This window comes from Oryctolagus cuniculus, chromosome 19 (assembly GCF_964237555.1).
Source record: "Oryctolagus cuniculus chromosome 19, mOryCun1.1, whole genome shotgun sequence".
Taxonomy (NCBI): domain Eukaryota; kingdom Metazoa; phylum Chordata; class Mammalia; order Lagomorpha; family Leporidae; genus Oryctolagus; species Oryctolagus cuniculus.
The window spans coordinates 54,818,263-54,837,543 of NC_091450.1; the positions used below are offsets into that span (position 1 = coordinate 54,818,263).

General features: G+C 43.9%; 1 protein-coding gene and 1 long non-coding RNA gene across 9 annotated transcripts in view; one reads left to right on the forward strand and one right to left on the reverse strand.

Moving 5' to 3' along the window:
- LOC103346531 (uncharacterized) overlaps positions 1-19,281 on the forward strand; it is a 328,438-nt gene that overhangs the window by 66,963 nt on the left and 242,194 nt on the right. The gene's annotated exons all lie outside the window — the stretch shown is intronic.
- Positions 1-19,281, reverse strand: part of LOC138843157 (uncharacterized) — a 103,582-nt gene that overhangs the window by 31,254 nt on the left and 53,047 nt on the right. For 3 of the 7 annotated variants that reach the window (XM_070063818.1, XM_070063819.1, XM_070063817.1), the window contains exons 10-12: positions 19,071-19,209; positions 18,090-18,184; positions 5,693-5,786 (exon numbers count right to left, since the gene is read on the reverse strand). The exons of 1 other annotated variant lie outside the window; for it this stretch is intronic. In XM_070063818.1, the coding sequence (XP_069919919.1) occupies positions 5,693-5,786; positions 18,090-18,184; positions 19,071-19,209 (328 nt within the window). Of the gene's footprint in view, positions 1-5,692; positions 5,787-6,189; positions 6,309-6,365; positions 17,748-18,089; positions 18,185-19,070; positions 19,210-19,281 lie in introns of all 7 variants that reach the window. 3 more of the 7 variants (XM_070063820.1, XM_070063822.1, XM_070063821.1) reach the window with 2 other exon arrangements.

Consider the following 19,281-nt stretch of genomic DNA (forward strand, 5'->3'; position numbering starts at 1 on the left):
TACTTTGCAAATCTCTCACTTATGAAACAAGATGAAATAAAAAATTAGAGCCTGGTGAGGACATATCTGGCCTCTTGAAACACACTTATTCTGCTCCACAATAAACTTTCCACTTCAGCTTCCTGTGACTTTCTGAAGTATCCACCTGTATCTATTCAAGACATTGAATCCAGTTATAAATCCTCCAACAACGAAAATGATAAGCCCTCATATCCAATACCACTTCACTAGGCCATAAAGCAAATCTCAGCAAATTCAAAAGAATTAGAATCATACCATGAGCTTCTCAGACCACAGTGGAATGAAGGTGGAAATTAGCAACTCAGGAATCCCTGGAGCATATGCAAACACACGGAGATTGAACAACATGCTCCTGAATGAACACTGGGTCATTCAAGAAATCAAAAGAGAAATCAAAAACTCTCTGGAAGTAAATGAGGATAAAGACACAACATATCAAAAATTATAGAATATGTCAAAAGCAGTGTTGAGAGGAAAGTTTATAGCAATAGGTGCCTACATCAAGAAATTGGAAAGGCACCAAATAAATGAGCTTTCGATTCATCTCAAGGATCTAGAAAAACTGCAGAAAACCAGACCCAAATCTAGTAGGAGAAGAGAAATAATTAAAATCAGAGAAGAAATCAATAGGATTGACTCCAAAAAATTTACAAAAAAATCAGCCAAACGAGGAGCTGGTTTTCAGAAAAAATAAACAAAATTGTCACCCCATTGGCACAACTAACTAAAAAAAGAAAAGACTCAAATCAATAAAATCAGAGATGAAAAAGGAAAAATAACAACAGACACCACAGAAATAAAAAGAATCATCAGAAAGTACTACAAGGACGTGTATGCCAGCAAACAGGGAAATCTACCAGAAATAAACAGTAATAAAGGTCCTCCCAACAAAGAAAAGCCCAGGACCAGATGGATTCACTGCTGAATTCTATCAGACATTTAAAGAACTAACTCTAATTCTTCTCAAACTATTCAGAACAATCGAAAAAGGGGGAATCCTCCCAAATTCTTTCTATGAAGCCAGCATCACCTTAATTCCTAAGCCGGAAAAAGATGCAGCATTGAAAGAAAATTACAGACCAAAATCCCTGATGAACATAGATACAAAAATCCTTAATAAAATTCTGGCCAAGAGAATGCAACAACACATCAGAAAGATCATCCACCCAGACCAAGTGGGATTTATCCCTGGTATGCAGGGATGGTTCAATGTGCGCAAATCAATCAATGCGATACACCACATTAACAGACTGCAGAAGAAAATCCATATTGTTATCTCAATAGACGCCGAGAAAGCATTTGATAAAACACGACACCCATTCATGATGAAAACCCTAAGCAAACTGTGTATAGAAGAAACATTCCTCAATACAATCAAAGCAATTTATGAAAAACCCACGGCCAGCATCCTATTGAATGGGGAAAGTTGGAAGTATTTCCACTGAGATCCGGTACCACACAGGGATACCCACTCTCACCACTGCTATTCAACATAGTTCTGGAGGTTTTAGCCAGAGCTGTTAGGGAAGAAAAAGAAATTAAAAGGATACAAATTGGGAAGGAAGAACTCAAATTATCCCTCTTTGCAGATGATATGATTCTTCATTTAGGGGACCCAAAGAACTCTACTAATAGAATATTGGGACTCATAGAAGAGTTTGGCAAAGTAGCAGGATATAAAATCAATGCACAAAAATCAACAGCCTTTGTATACACAAGCAATGCCACGGCTGAAAAAGAACTGCTAAGATCAATCCCATTCACAATAGCCACAAAAACAATCAAATACCTTGGAATAAACTTAACCAAGGATGTTAAAGATCTCTATGATGAGAATTGCAAAATCTTAAAGAAAGAAATAGAAGAGGATACCAAAAAATGGAAAAATCTTCCATGCTCATGGATTGAAAGAATCAGTATCATCAAAATGTCCATTCTCCCAAAAGCAATTTACAGATTTAATGCAATACCAATCAAAACACCAAAGACATTCTTCTCAGATCTGGAAAAAATGATGCTGAAATTCATATGGAGGCAAAAAAGACCTCGAATAGCTAAAGCAATCTTGTACAACAAAAACAAAGCCGGAGGCATCACAATTCCAGATTTCAGGACATATTGCAGGGCAGCTGTAATCAAAACAGCATGGTACTGGTACAGAAACAGATGGATAGACCAATGGAACAGAATTGAAACACCAGAAATCAATCCAAATATCTACAGCCAACTTATATTTGATCAAGAATCTAAAACCAATCCCTGGAGTAAGGACAGTCTATTCAATAAATGGTGCTGGGAAAACTGGATCTCCACATGTAGAAGCATGAAGCAAGACCCCTACCTTTCACCATACACAAAATCCACTCAACATGGATTAAAGACCTAAATCTATGACCCGACACCATAAAATTATTAGAGAGCATTGGAGAAACTCTGCAACATATAGGCACAGGCAAAGACTTCTTGGAAAAGATCCCAGAAGCACACGCAGCCAAAATCAAAGTTAACATTTGGGATTGCATCAAATTGAGAAGTTTCTGTACTGCAAGGCAAACAGTCAGGAAAGTGAAGAGGCAACCGACAGAATGGGAAAAAATATTTGCAAACTAAGCAACTGATGAAGGGTTAATAACCAGAATCTACAAAGAGATCAAGAAACTCCAAACAACAAAACAAACAACCCACTTAAGAGATGGGCCAAGGACCTCAATAGATATTTTTCAAAAGAGGAAATCCAAATGGCCATCAGGCACATGAAAAAATGTTCACGATCACTAGCAATCAGGGAAATGCAAATCAAAACCACAATGAGGTTTCACCTCACCTTGGTGAGAATGGCTTACTTTCAGAGATCTACCAACAACAGATGCTGGCGAGGATGTGGGGAAAAAGGGACACTAACCCACTGTTGGTGGGAATGCAAACTGGTTAAGCCACTATGGAAGTCAGTCTGGAGATTTCTCAGAAACCTGAAGATAACCCTACCATACAACCCAGCCATCCCACTCCTTGGAATTTACCCAAAGGAAATTAAATTGGCAAACAAAAAGGCTGTCTGCACCTTAATGTTTATTGCAGCTCAATTCACAATAGCTAAGACCTGGAATCAACCTAAATGCCCATCAACAGTAGACTGGATAAAGAAATTATGGGACATGCACTCTATAGAACACTATACAGCAGTCAAAAACAATAAAATCCGGTCATTTGCAACAAAATGGTGGAATGTAGAACACATCATGCTGAGTGAATCAAGCAAGTCCTAAAGGGAGAAATATCATATGTTCTCCCTGATTGGTGACAACTAACCGAGCACCAAAAAGGAAACCTGGTGAAGTGAAATGGAAACTACGAGAAACAGTGACTTGATCAGCCCTTGTCCGGACTGTTGATGTACAATTTCATACTTTACCCCTCTTAGCATTTTTTTGTTCTACTTAATACTATTGGTTGAACTCTGTAATTAACACACAATTATTCTTAGGGGTTTAAAGTTAACTGAAAAGTGATCCCTGTTAAATATAAGAGTGGGAATAAGAGAGGGAGGAGATGTACAATTTGGGACATGCTCAAGCTGACTTGCCCCAAATGCTGGAGTTAGAAATGTGCCAGGGCATTCTAACACAATCCCATCAAGTTGGCATGTACCAATGCCATCTAACTAGTCCAAGTGAACAATTTCAAGTCACAATAGATCATAATGATAAGTCTAAGAGTCAAAGGGATCACACAAACAAGACTAGTGTCTGATAATACTAACTGATAGAATCAAAAAGGGAGAGAACGATCCAACATGGGAAGCGGGATACACAGCAGACTCATAGAATGGCAGATGTCCTAAACAGCACTCTGGCCTCTGAATTAGCCCTTAAGGCATTTGGATCTGGCTGAAGAGCCCATGAGAGTATTTTAGGCATGGAAAGCCAAGACACTCAGGCTAAAAAAAAAAAAAAAGGAAAAAGAAAAAGAAAAAAAAACAAAATAAAGGAAAGATCTCTGTGAGTGAGATCCCAGTAGAAAGAACCGGCCATCAAAGAAGGAGGTCCCTTTCTCTGAAGAGAGGACAGAACTTGCACTTTGACTATGACCTTGTCGAAATAAGATTGAAGTCAGCGAACTCAAAAGGCTTCCATAGCCTTGGCAACTCATGACTGGAGCCTAGGGAGATTACTGACACCTTAAACAAGAGTGTCAATTTGTTAAGTCAACAACAGGAGTCACTGTGCAGTTACTCCTCATGTAGGATCTCTGTCCTTAATGTGTTGTTCAATGTGAATTAATGCTATAACAAGTACTCAAACAGTATTTTACACTTTGTGTTTCTGTGTGGGTGCAAACTGATGAAATCTTTACTTAGTATATACTAAATTGATCTTCTGTATATAAAGATAATTGAAAATGAATCTTCATGTGAATGGAATGGGAGAGGGAGCAGGAGATGGGAGGGTTGTGGGTGGGAGGGAAGTTATGGGGGAAAGCCATTGTAATCCATAAACTGTACTTTGGAAATTTATATTTACTAAATAAAAGTTTAAAAAAAATCAATTGTATAGTACCATCATCAACAGGTAGACACTGATTTGAAATTTAAAATAGCCTACTGAAATGAAAACTCTATCAATAAAATACACAGCATGTTGGCTGAAGATTAAAATGCTGATGAAGGAAACTAAAGAAGATCTAAGTAAATACGCTGTGCACTGGACTGGAAGACTGAATATTATTAATATAACATTTCTTCTAAAATGGTTCTAGGTTCAACACCATTTAAATAAAAAACAAAACAAAACAAAACAAAAAAACAACGAACGGAAAAAAACCTCCAGCAAGAGGTTTTTGAGAAAAAACAAACAAACATGAATGTAGTTAGGAAAACTCAAGACAATTGACTATCAACTTCACCATGAATAACAAGGAACTGGGTGAAATGACAACTGTCTTTGCAGACTTTCAATAAACCTACAATAACCAAGACCTTGCTTTGGGATTCCTGAAACAACAGAAGAAACACGTTTCAACAGAGTAGGATAGTGAATCCAAAAGTAAACCTCAGCCCAAAATACATAAGCGACCATTGTTAAAACTACAAAGAGAAATAAACAAAGACACTATTACACTCACAGACGTCAAGACATCTCTTTCGTTACCAGATTAGCAGTCAGACCATCAGTAAGGATGTAGCTGAACAGAACAGCACCTGAATCAACCAAGTGTTGAACGGATCCTTCGAGGATGCTCTGTCCACAGCACCGCAACATAACACTCTTCTCAGACCCACATGGCACATCCACTCTGTGGAGCTGCTGGGACTCGAACCGATGCCCATGTGGGATGCTGGTACATGCAGGGGCGGCTTCATTCACTATGCCACGGCTGCTCCCACCCCACCCCCCACCCCCCATCAACCCAGGCTATTCCAACTTGAGATCCAGCTGCCCGCTCAAATGCCTAGGAAAGCAGAGGAAGCACCCCAAGGACTTGGGCCACCTTAACTCGCACTGCAGTACTGGATAAAGTACCTGGCCTGTGCTCCCGCCTGGCCCAGCGCCGGCCATTGTAGCCACCTGGGGTGTGAATCCATACCCTGAAGATCTCTCCTGCACTGCCTCATCTAGAACTCTGCCTTGCAAACCAATTATTCCATAGGAAAAAAAAAATACTTAGTACTTACTGTGAGGTGTCAGAATTTTGGACAGGCTGGAACAGAGCACAGGGGGATTCTTGGCGTTTCTCTAAGCTTCTGCTTTCTCCTCCATGTGTGCAGTCTGAAAATTCACCGGATTACATTCCAATTAATTTGAGCACCCCGTGCCACCGTGTTCCTGCACACACAACCTTACACTGCTGAACAACCTGGAGCAGAGAGGCCGTGAGTCAAGGCCTCTTCTACGGACGCCAAGGCTACATCTGGCCAGGCACAGAAAACCCCCCAAACTGACCCAGCTCCCAACCCCCCTCCCACACCCCCCCAGGGCTCCCGTCACTCTCTCCCTCCTTTCCTCTCCCCCACACGCCTTTCTTCCCCTCCCTTCCTCGCCTCCCCACCTTCATTCTCTCCACTTCCTCTCTTCTCCCGCCTCCCCTTTGTCCTCCCTCTCCTCCACCTTCTACCCAGTGACACCCCCCACACACCCCCTCCCCGCACTCTGCACCTCGAGCCACGCCTACCCTGTGACGCGAAGTCCACCACGCCAAATCCCCTCACAAAGAGCATTTCTGTTCCTCAGGAACAGGAACCGAGTCCTGAGGTGTAGTCTTCGGGAAGGGGCCGAAGCAGAGGACTGCACCTGGAAGTTTCCAGAAGCCCAAGGAACTGATGCGGCCGCCTCGGGCCGCAGCCTCACCTGATCCTGGCCTGAGCCTGGGAGGCCCTGGACTCCTCAGGTTTGGCCACCAGCGTCAAAGACGGCTCCTCAAGGCTCGCTCAAGCCGTGGGCAGGAGTGGGCACGGCCCTGACTCGCACCCATGCACTGAGGGCAGAAGCGGCCACGCCTGTGGGTGCACTTCCGGGTCAAAGCACCGGGCGCAGGCGCACTCCTCACTGGCCATCGCCATGGCGCCACGGGACGCATCTGTGCGCTGCCGCATCCAGCGCCCGAAACCACAGGCCCGCTTCAGTCAGCTGCTCTTGCTCCAGGTTGATCCAGGGAGGCAGCTGCTGAGGCCTGGGTACTCTGGACCCTGGCTCGCTGCCTCACTGCCTCCCTGCCTCCCTCCCTCCCTCGTGGGAGTCCTGAATGGAGCTCCTGCCTCCTGACTTCTGCCTGATCCAGTGCTGGCTGTCAAAGCCGTTTGGGGAGAGAAGCAGTGCAGGGGGCATCGCCAGCACTCTTTCTCTCTCTCTCAGTGATCGTCCATCTGCGGGTTCACCCCTCAGGTGGCTACAAAGGCCAGGGCTGGGACAGGCCAAAGAAGAAGCCAAGGACATTTTTCTGGTGCTCCATTCTGGGTTCAGGGGCTTAAGTCCTTGGGCCGTCTCTGCTTTCCCAGGCGTGTTAGCAGACAGCTGGATCCCAGGGGGAACAGCTTCTGGGAGGGGCCGGCGCTGAGGGATAGCAGGTCAAGCCACTGCCTGCAGTGCCAGCATCCCATATGACGCCGGTTCGAGTCCCAGCTGGTCCACTTCTGATGCAGTTCTCTGCTATGGTCTGGGAAGGCAGTCGAAGATGGCCCAAGTCCTGGGGACCTGTCCCCATGCAGGAGACCCCAGGAAGGCTCCTTGCTCCTAGCTCCTCACCCTGAATCCTCTCAGCGCCAGCCATTGCAGCCAACTGTGGAGTGGACCAGCAGATGGATAACCTCTCCCTCTCTCTCTCTCTGCCATTCTGCCTCTGCCTCTCATCCTCTCTGTGTGTAACTCTGAATTTCAAATAAATAAATAAGACTTTTTTAAAAAGTAAAACCTAGCTCATTGTAAAGAAAATACTACATCAAGGCCAACTACTTGAGTTTATCTAGAATTTGATACTATATGCATTACATACCCCATTAACACAGAATTTGAAAAAGAATTTAACTCAGTCTTAGAAAAGATTCTGGTACCCATTCATTCTCTTCTTCCTTACAAACATTCTGTGTGGCATTATCTCTGACTTGCACATGAGGAAATCTTTGTAATTTATTTATTCAGACTATGTACCCAACACACAAGGGGTAGAAATACCTGTGATCTGCAGAGTTCTTCACCGAACACAGGTCTGCTTCCCCATCTCTGCCCTCCACATTCTAGCCCTGCCTTTGAAATAGGACAAATCGTGTCTTCCACAAAGCAAAACAGAATACAGAAAGGTAGCCTCTGAGGTCACTGTTGACATTTTCTATTCTCTTGTATATAGGAGATCCAAAAGACTCCACTAAAAGAATATCAAAACTCAGAGTAGAGTTTGGTACAGTGGCAGGATAGAAAATCAACAGCTTTTGTATACACAGACAAGGTCATGATTGAGAAAGGATTTTGAAGACCAATCCCATTCACATATCTACAAAGAAAATAAAATAGGTTGGAATAAATTTAACCAAGGATGTCCAATATCTGAGAACTATAAAAGATTAATGAAGAGGACACCAAAAAAAAAAACACTCCACAAAGTGAAGCAGCAACTAACAGAATGGTAGAACTTAATCTGCAATGTATGCAGCTGATAAAGGGTTTACTACCAGATATTTTCAAGAAACTCAGCAACAGCAAAACAAACCACCCACTCAAGAAATGGGCAAATGGCTTCAACAGGCATATTTCAATCAACCAAAATGCTGATCAACTGAAAAGTGAATTAAGAAGTTCTGGTCTATGTATACCTTACATACATATACACACTGCACAGCCTGGCTATTGTGCATCTTGCTGCAATAAGCATAGGCTTGTGCATCCCTCTGTTACATAATGATTTAATTTCCTTCAATATGTTCCCAGTAGTGGGTACATCCTTAGAGTTTTCCATGTTGACAGGCCTAATTTCACATGAGGAATTTTATTGCTATACAGGTATATATTAAGGAATACAGATATCAGATCAGTAAACCAAATTTTACCTTAAAACACTAGAACAGCAAAGTAAATCTTAAGATGACCATTAGTGTGAACCAGGACACAGGACCTATATTAACAAATCACAGCATGAGGCCACAGAGTTAGTATGAAGTGTCCTTAGTGACACAGGACAAGTCCTTGTGGTGATGCACCCAACAAAGGTAAGCCCAAAGAAAAGGACCACCGGTTTTCACCAGCTACCACCTCTCTCATACCCCATGTCTCTAACTGCTAGAACCTAGGGTTCCAACCCCAGGAGGAACATGGCTCTGGGGCAAACAGAGCAGGTTTTGAACTGGGGCTTTATTGTTCTTGATATATGGCCTAGTGCAGGTTCCCACCTCATACAGTTTCATATTTAAAAGGGGATCAGCAGTGCCTTCCTCACAGAGCTTTGAAGAAGATTAGACAGTACAATGTGGTGTAATTAAATAAAACTCTTGCTTTCCCTCTTTGTGTTCTTATTTAGAAATGAAACATGATACATTAAGAAGCCTGACTATTGAAAGGGCTAAAAGGAAACCTGTTGAAGTGAAACCGACACTATGAAAAACAATGACCCGATCAGCCCTTGCTTGACTGTCAAGGAACAACTTACTATTTTATTACTTTTAGTATTTTTTTGTCCTACTTAATATCATTGGTTGAACTCTTTAATTAACACACAATTATTCTTAGGCATTTAAAATTAACTCAAAAATGATCCCTGTTAAATATGAGAGTGGGAATAAGAGAAGGAGGAGATGTACAGTTCGGCACCTGCTCACTCAGACTTACCCCTAATGGTAGAGCTATAAACGTGCTAGGGGATTCCAATTCAATCCCATCAAGGTGTCATGAACCAATGCCATCTCACTAGTCAAAGTGATCAGTTTCAATTCATAATTGATCATAATGATAGGATTAAATGTCAAAGGGATCACATAAACAAGACTAGTGTCTGCTAACAATAACTGACAGACTTACAAAGGAGGAGAATGCTCCAACATGGGAAGCAGAATACACAGCAGACTCATAGAATGACAAATACCCTAAACAGCACTTTGGCCTCAGAATCAGTCCTTAAGGCATTCGGATCTGGCTAAAAAGCCCATGAGAGTAATTTAGGCATGGAAAGCCAAGACATTCTGGAAAAAAAAAAAAAGAGGAACTAAATAAAAGATCTCTGTGAATGAGATCCCAGCAGAATGAACAGGCCATCAAAGAAGGACGTACCTTTCTCTGAAGGGAGGAGAGAACTTCCACTTTGACTGTGGCCTTGTCTAAATAAGATCGGATCTGGTGAACTCAAGAGGCTTCCATAGCCTTGGCAGCTCAAGACAAGTGCCTCACGTGATTACTGACATCATAAATAAGAGTGTCAATTGTTAAATCAACAACGGGAGTTACTGTGCACCTACTTCCCATGTAGGATATCTCTGTCCTTAATGTGTTGTACTATGTGAATTAACGGTAAAACTACTACTCAAACAATACTCTACACTTTGTGTGTCTGTGTGGGTGCAGTCTGTTGAAATCTTTACTTAGTATATACTGAGTTGATATTCCGTATATAAATATAATTGAAAATGAATCTTGATGAAGAATGGGATGGGAGAGGGACTGGGAGACGGGACGGTTGCGGGTGGGAGGGAGGTTACAGAGGGAAGAACTGCAATAATCCAAAAGTTGTACTTTGGAAATTTATATTTATTTATTTTTTATAGACTTTATTTATTTACTTATTTGAGAGGTAGAGTTACAGACAGTGAGAGAGAGAAACAGAGAGAAAGGTCTTCCTTCCATTGGTTCGCCCCCCAAATGGCCACTACAGCTGGTGCACTGCACCAGTCTGAAGCCAGGTGCCAGGTGCTTCCTCCTGGTGTCCCACGTGGGTGCAGGCGCCCAAGCACCTGGGCCATCCTCCACTGCACTCCTGGGCCCAGCAGAGAGCCAGACTGGAAGAGGAGCAGCCAGGACTAGAACCCGGTGCCCATATGAGATGCTGGCGCCGCAGGCGGAGGATTAGCCAAGTGAGCCACAGCACCAGCCCCTGAAAATTTATAATTATTAAATAAAAGTTGGAAAAAAAGAAAGGGTTTCATGAATGCCACTCTGTTACAATCTCCTTTCTTGTCCATCTTACCTTTGTTCTTGTGACCAGACCCTTCATTAACCATCACTTCCTGTCCCAGGGCCCACCAGTGAGTGTGTTGTTAGTTCTGCATATCTGAACACCAGCTGTGTACCAGGGACTACAGGAATGAAAGCAGAGAGACAAAGTCTTGTCCTGGACAAGCTCACAGTCTTATACAAGATATGGGTATTTAGCAAAAAAATGGTGATAAAATGGGTTAAGTACGTTATGTATATAGGTAGTGTGTTACAGAAGCTCTGGATACTTAGCTCTGCCTGGGGGGATGAGAGAAAAGTATCAAAGAGAAGGAAGACCCTTGAGTTGGATATCTTGAAACATGGCTAGGAGTTTCTCAAGCTGAAAACATTGAGGAACATCAAGTAGTGACTGCCTATATGCAGAACCATGACAAGTCTGGCATGACAGAAGCATGGGCTGTTTGGGAGGAGGGCGGCTTGGAATAGGAAGTTGTGAACAGATCTGAGAATGAGGCCTTGGAATCCCCTCTAAGGGATTAGGGCTTTGGCAAGTATGCAAGAGATGAGAAAAGATCAGACAGAGTCACCTGTGATTTCTAGGAAAATGCAGGTGGTGTGCAGGCCTGAAGCAGAAAAAGCCTGGAAGAAAGAATCCAGACAGAAGTAATAGTTATCAGCAGATGTTCAGCTTTGGTCTGAGGCAAGTCAGATGGAGCCACCACTGCAGAGATCCAGTGCAATGTGTGGAGCAGGTTTAAAGGGAAGAGGAGGCCGGCGCCATGGCTCACTAGGCTAATCCTTGTGGCGCCAGCACACCGGGTTCTAGTCCCGGTCGGGGCGCCGGATTCTGTCCCGGTTGCCCCTCTTCCAAGCCAGCTCTCTGCTGTGGACAGGGAGTGCAGTGGAGGATGGCCCAGGTGCTTGGGCCCTGCACCCCATGGGAGACCAGGAGAAGTACCTGGCTCCTGCAATTGGATCAGCGCGGTGTGCCGGCCGCAGTGCGCCAGCCGCGGCGGCCATTGGAGGGTGAACCAACAGTCAAAGGAAGACCTTTCTCTCTGTCTCTCTCTCTCACTATTCACTCTGCCTGTCAAAAATAAAAAAAAATTGGCTGGTGCCACGGCTCACTAGGCTAATCCTCCGCCTAGAGGCGCCGGCACACCAGGTTCTAGTCCCGGTCGGGGCGCCGCATTCTGTCCCGGTTGCCCCTCTTCCAGGCCAGCTCTCTGCTGTGGCCAGGGAGTGCAGTGGAGGATGGCCCAGGTGCTTGGGCCCTGCACCACATGGGAGACCAGGAAAAGCACCTGGCTCCTGGCTCCTGCCATCGGATCGGCGCGGTGCGCCGGCCGCAGCGCGCCGGCCGCGGCAGCCATTGGAGGGCGAACCAATGGCAAAGGAAGACCTTTCTCTCTGTCTCTCTCTCTCACTGTCCACTCTGCCTGTCAATAAAAATAAAATAAAATAAAAAATAAATAAATAAAAAAAATTTTAAAAAATTAAAAAATAAAAAATAAAAAAAAGGGAAGAGGAAGTTTGTGGTACCCACAAGACACTCAAGTGTGTGTCTCTAACAGGCAGGTGGCAATGGAGATTTGGATCTCATGGTGAAGGCTGATGATGGAGACACTACTTTGGAAGGTAGTCTCATAAAAACATTGGTTGAAGCCACAAGAGTAAGATCACCTCAAGAGAAATGGGGCACCCAAAAGGAGCAAAGCATTTCAGATGTGGTCTGAAATGATAGGTAATGCACAAGTAAGAGAGAAGGGAGAGAAGTACAAAGAATCCATCAAGGATAGCACAAAGTAGGCAGCCACACACAAGGAGTCAAGTCACAGGGTTATATTTGTAGAATAAACCAGTGGATGGAGAATCTCCCTCTCTACTATCCCCTCTTCCCTCCTCCCTCGCCTTTTTCCTCTCCCTGCTTCCCTCTCCCCTCCCCTCTGTCCTCTGTCCTCCATCCTCTCTCCTCTCTCCCTCCTATCCATTCCCAACCAGCTCCCACCCTTTCAAACAATTTTAAAAATACATTTGTACAGAAAGATTTCTTTGGATGCTGAGTGGAAAACATATTACAGAGGAAAAGATTACTGATAGAAGAAATCAGCTCAGAGGTCACTGAATTCAGTCAAGAGAATTATGGTGGGCTGGGCTACGGTTGGGGTTATAACCAGGCATTTGGGGCATCCAGGGTACAGAATTTATGTAGGCACCTGCTCTATGAGCCATGCAAGAACAGAGTTCAGCTTTGCCTTGGCTTAGAGTGGTGGCAGATATAGGCAGGTTGAAGATATATTTTGGTGGTGAAATCAAATTTATTGTGCAGATTCTTGGGTTCCTAAGTAACAGTTTTGAAAAACTATTAATGTTGGACGGCGCCGCAGCTCACTTGGATAATCCTCCACCTGTGGCACCGGCAATCTAGTCCTAGTTGGGGCAGCGGATGCTGTCCCACTTGCTCCTCTTCCAGAACAGCTCTCTGCTGTGGCCTGGAAAGGCAGTGGAGGATGGCCCAAGTGCTTGGGCCCTGCACCCACATGGGAAACCAGGAGGAAGTACCTGGCTGCTGGTTTCGCATCAGCGCAGTGCGCCAGCCATAGCAGCCATTTGCGGGGTGAACCAATGTAAAGGAAGACCTTTCTCTCTGTCTCTTTCTCTCACTGTCTAACTCTGCCTGTCAAAAAAAAGACTATTAATGCAACATATTATGGAGGATCTTAAATATCAAAGGTCTGATGTTTCACTTCCTCCCATAGCCTATCTAAATCAATACTCAAATGATATAAATCATAAGAAATACTCTCTTGTACTACTCCCAGACCATTTTCAATGTTTTACAAAATGTTCACATAGCAAATATGAAAAGCTTCAACACATTCTTCTTTTCTAATTTCTGCTGCAATAAATACATGAACAACATACCGATTTCTTCTGTACCCATCTTAAAAGTGGAGTCACTGACTTATATACTAATTTATGTTACTCATACATATTTTACTCTTATTTTTAATGAGATCATTGCCAGTACACACATTGTTTGCTTAGCTTTATTTTTACATTAAGCCAATGTCTGTCATGCAGCAATCAAAAAATTAAATTATACGGGTTTGTAGTCCAATTTAGACTCTAGCTTCTTAGAATAACCCACCTTTTTTTTGACAGGCAGAGTGGACAGTGAGAGAGAGAGAGACAGAGAAAAAGGTCTTCCTTTTTCCTTAGGTTCACCCCACAATGGCCACTGCGGCCTCCAACACCACGTTGATCCAAAGGCAGGAGCCAGGTGCCTCTCCTGGTCTCCCATGTGGGCGCAGGGCCCAAGGACTCAGCCATCTTCCAATGCACTCCCGGGCCACAGCAGAGAGCTGGACTGGAAAAGGAGCAACCGGGACAGAATCCAGCGCCCCAAGTGGGACTAGAACCCGGGGTTTCGGTGCCACAGGCGGAGGATTAGCCTAATGAATCATGGTGCCAACCAGAATAACCCACTTTTCTGATGGCTTTCATGAAGTCTTTCTGTACTACAAAATTATGATCAGCACAAATTGCAAACATACCAGCTTCAGTACAAACACTTTAGGTTTGCTCCAATAAAGCCATCTAAAAGGTTCATGCTTGCTTCATAATCTATTTCATAATGTTTTGTAATGGGAGCTGTGTGGATTTTCAATATATCTAACCTTGCTTGTTCATGTGGTAAATCAATATGTATTTTTCTGTCCAATCTTCCCAGACGTAGCAAAACCGGGTCCAGTGTATCTGGTCTGTTTGTAGCCATGGTCATTTTAACTCTATGCAGAGTATCAAACCCATCCATTTGAGTTAGCAACTCTATTAAAGTTCTCTTAATCTGTCAGCTGATGTACTCTCAGGAAACCGATGACCACCAATCACATCTATTTCATCCATAAAAATGATGCATGTTTGATGGTCGGTCTCTGGCATAATAAAACATTTCTCTGATCTAACAGGCACTTTCACCAATCTATTTGTCTACAATAGAACTTGATACAACCTTTAAGAAGTTACAATCCAGCTGACTAGCAACAGTTCTCACCAAAAGCATTCTTCCTGTGCCTGGAGTTCCATATAACAAACAGCCTTTTGGAGGTATTATTCCTACATGCTGGGATAATTCTAGGTTTTTAAGAGGTAATTCTATTACCTCTCTTAAATTGGATCTGATAGCCCTCTAATCTCAGAGTAAAAAACATTCCCTGGGTTCCAATGAGGCATATTGTAAACCAGTGAATCCATCACTCCTGGCAAATCTCTCATGATACTTAGTGTAGTCATATCCAAAGAAGCTTTGTTCCTGGATTCAGCTTACTTTTGTCAAGTTGTCTGTGACAGCCGACGATGTATCTTGGGGGGGTGAGGAGTAAGAAGAAAGTTCTGGAATCAGATGCCAGTGCTGGCTGCACAACTTTGCACATGTGCTGCTAGTGAATGTTCACCTTAAAATGGTATAAAGGAACCAAGGTATACACCAAAGAGAACTGCTAATGAGTAATGTGAGTTAGCATTCATTCTGATCTAGTTCTCATGAATCCCCTTGCCCCAGCCCAAAGAAATAAGAGGTTGGGCTTGAGTTATGGGGATTACTGCTCCTCCGCAGGAAGCTGGAAAACCCAACAAGCACAGCCAGCCTTGCATGCGTGCACATGGGACTTTGAGACTGTGTCACTCTGTGGCTGCCTGGCTACAGTGCTGTGTGTGCATTTGTTCCTCTGTGCATGTGGTTTTTTGAAAACTGACAGTTAACATGCTGTCATGTTTCAAATAGGTTTTGATGGACATACATAAAAAACTGTCATGGGGCTGGTATTGTGTCCCAACAGGTTAAGCCTCTGCCTGCGGCATCCCATTTGGGTGTTGGTTTGAGACCCACTGGCTAATTCACTTTCAAATCCAGATCTCTGCTAATGCACCTGGGAAAGCAGCAGAGGATGGCCCCAGTGCTTGGGCCCCAGCATCCACATGGGAGACCCAGAGGAAGCTCCTGGCTTTATCATGGCCCAATACCGGCGATTGGGGTCATTTGGGGACTGAACCAGCAGTTGATCTCTGTGTGTCTCTCCTCCTCTCTCTGTTAACTCTGCCATTCAAAGAAATAAGAAAACTTTTAAAAAAAGGACAGTCTTATCTTTTAATATTTTCACCTTTCTTCATTCATTGAAGACACAAACAGACCTGTTCTATCAAACAGCTTATAAAACAGACCCTTAAACTGCATCTGATTTCAATGAGAGAGTCTGTATGAATTTTGTCAGACTTAGAAATAAGGTAAGCATCATTTGAAACTAAAGCAAAGCTCCAAACTTTTGAGTTCTAAAGATAACAAATGAATAAATAAGAAAAGTTTGCTAAAATGATCAATTTCATTAGTTGTTGAGATGGTTGGATGCCAGATGGTTGGATGCCAATGTCCTCGGATGACACAAGGTCCAAACATCTCAAAACACCAGAGCCAAGAGAACCTCATCTCACGTACACAACCCTCACTGGGAGGGTCTGCATGCTGGACTTTTTAGAAAGGCTAGTTTGTTTAAAAATGCTTGGTGTGAACAGATCCAAGCCTGTATGCTTCTAACTGTATCACTCCTTGTTGAGAAAGAGGGAAATGTCATTAATCAGGCACACACAACCACCCCAATCAGTCCCAAGGTCTCAGAGGAAGCAGGGTTCACAAGCACTGATACACAGTATTCACTGCCAACAAGCCTCCTTCAGCAAGACAAAATGTTCATGCACTCATGAAGTACCATGCATGGAACCGCCCAACTGGTAAAGAAGGGATTGCCTGTGACATTCACCAAGGTGGAACCCAAAGAGGTAGACATGCTCTTCATTTCCAAAGTGAATTCCAAGATGACCATGTCATGGGGAGGTACGGGGAGGCGATTCACAAAGAGGAGTAACAAACCGGAGGAAACAGTGAGCAAAAAATAGTGAAAAATTGACCTACAAATGCTTTTCAGGGACTTTTAATGATTACCTTAGTAAGACCAAACTGTTTCCTAGATTCACAGCCACTCCTCTAATTACATGCTTGAGAAAATTCTAAGCCATTCGGGGTAGCTGTAACTCAGGGACAGAAAGCAATAAAGTAACACAGCGATGAACAAAGCACTTCTGCCTGAAGGTGCTGTGGGGGTTGGCCGGGGACTCCTCACTAACCCAGCACAGCCGCCAGCCTGAGGCTAGTTAACAATCACTATTTTCTCCTATCTTTAGATGCCTGTGCATAGTTCCCACTGATCCCTCAGGGGCATGCCATCATACCACACGTGGAACTGGGAAGCTGAGAAATGCCACTTCCCAGGGGTCTGCAAAGAACCCACTTTACTAATCACTGCAACCGCCACAAGATCAAGTGTGGCAGAGGCACCTGTGCTAGCAAGCACAGCCCAGGCCCCCACTGCACCTGCCTGTGGGGCAGGGACTCACAGGGCCCTCAGCCTCATCTTAGCTACTTTTTTGCTCAGAGAAGGAAGGCAGGAACTGGCAAGACCCACCACACTCCTGCCCTCAGAATCTCAACTCCAGACAGCCCAAGCTGAAATCCAGGCAACCCTGAAAGGTCAAGGCTTTTGGCCCTGCAGAGACACTCCCAGCAGGCAAGTCGCACTGCACCTCCAGGACCCTCCCTGCACTCCTCACACACTCACCTCTCACATTAGCCCACACCCTGCAGCCCAGGAGGGGCAAGCACAGCAGGATTTAAACTGGAACTTCACTGATCTCAATATATGGCCTAGGGCTGGTTCCCACTTCCTATAACTCATATTTAAAAGGGTATCAGTGGTGCCTTTCTCACAGAGTTTTGAAGAGGATTAGACAGGACAATGTTGTATAATTAAATAAAACTCTTGCTTCCCCTCCTTGTGTTGTTATTTAGAAATGAGACAATGGTACATTTAGAAGCCTGACCACTGAAAGTGCTTCATTAATGCTGATTCTCTTAAACATCCCTTCTTGGCCCTCCTACCTTTATTGCTGTAAACAGACCTTTCTATAACCAACAGTTCCTGTCCCAAGATCCAACAGTGAGTGCATTGTTAGTTCTGCATAAGCTGAATTCCAACTGTGTACCAGGGACTGCAGGAATGAAAGCAGAGAGACAAAGTCCTGCCCTGGACAAACTCACAGTCTTATACGTGATATTGGTATTTAGCAAATAAATGGTGATAAAAGGGGTAAGCACTTTAAATATACAGGTAGTGTGTTACACAAACTCAAGTTGCCCGAGGACGTCGGTTCCTGAACCCACACTGGAGTACTAGATAAAGTACATGGCTTTAGCTTCAGCATGTCCCACCACCAGCCATTATAGCCACCTGCAGTGTGAACCCATACCCTGAAGATCTCTCCCCCACTGCCTCATCTAGAACTCTGCTTTGCAAACCATTCTTTAAATAGAATAAAATATCTAGTACTTACTGTGAGGTGTCAGAATCTTGGGGCAGGCTGGAACAGGGCACTGAGGGATTCTTGGCATTTCTCTAAGCTTCTGCTTTCTCCTCCGTGTGTGCAGTCTGTGAAAATTCACCGGATTACGTGCCAATTAATTTGAGCGCCCCGTGTCCCCGTGTTCCTGCACACATCCCTTATGCTGCCGAACAACCCGGAGCAGAGAGGCTGTCAGTCAAGGCCTCTTCGACAGACGCAGCTAGCCAAGGCTACTTCTGGCCAGGCACAGAAAACCCCCCAAATGGACCCAGAGCCCTGGGATCTAGGTGCCTCTGATGATAAACAGAGTCCCCATATGCTTAGTTAATGCAATAATATGACTGGACTATGTAAATTTTACATGATATGTCTCCCCTTATAACTGCATTCATTACAATATAAGAATATATTCCTCAGGAACTTTTTCATAAAATTAGGGAAACACTGGATATCACAGAGACAGGATTAGAATTCAGTGGGGGAAGGACACTTATTAAGCCATTGTTTTGGGTGTACCAGTTAATGCTATCACTGCTGTGTTGGAGAACCCTCAATGCAAACTGAGATAAACAATCTTAGCAAATTAGGAAAACCAGGAAGCAAAGCCTGTGAGCAGGAACCTCCTTGCTGGATGACCAGATCCATTTTCTCAGCTCCTATCCACTAAGTAAAACTATAAATCCAGAAAATGAAACAAGAGACCTGGAAATTAACACAGTCGCTGGGCATCTAAATCACCCACCCAAAAGAAGGTGACTCACCTGCTGCTGGTTCACCCACCCTGGCATCAGAATTCAGCCAGGTAGGCTCACACCTCCTGGAACTGTATGTGATACCCCTAGTACATATACGTTTTACAATATACAATTTACAATCTATTTAGCACATATGATATTAAATTTATAATATATAAATATATGAATGATATGCACAAGCATTTCAAGAAGACTCACCAGGCAAGGATGGACAAACCTGAGGGTCCTGTTGAATCCATTGCCACTCCTTTGACACCAGCTTCCCGGCCCTCCCTGCAGGTATTGCTCTTGGCTGCTCACCTCCTTGTTCTTAGGGCCATGGCTTAGCACATGTTCCAATGAAGAACTCCACGATGCTGGACACCAAGAAGAGAAAAGGGAAACAGCAGCACTGAGTACCCTTTTTATAAACTCAGTATTCAATGGCA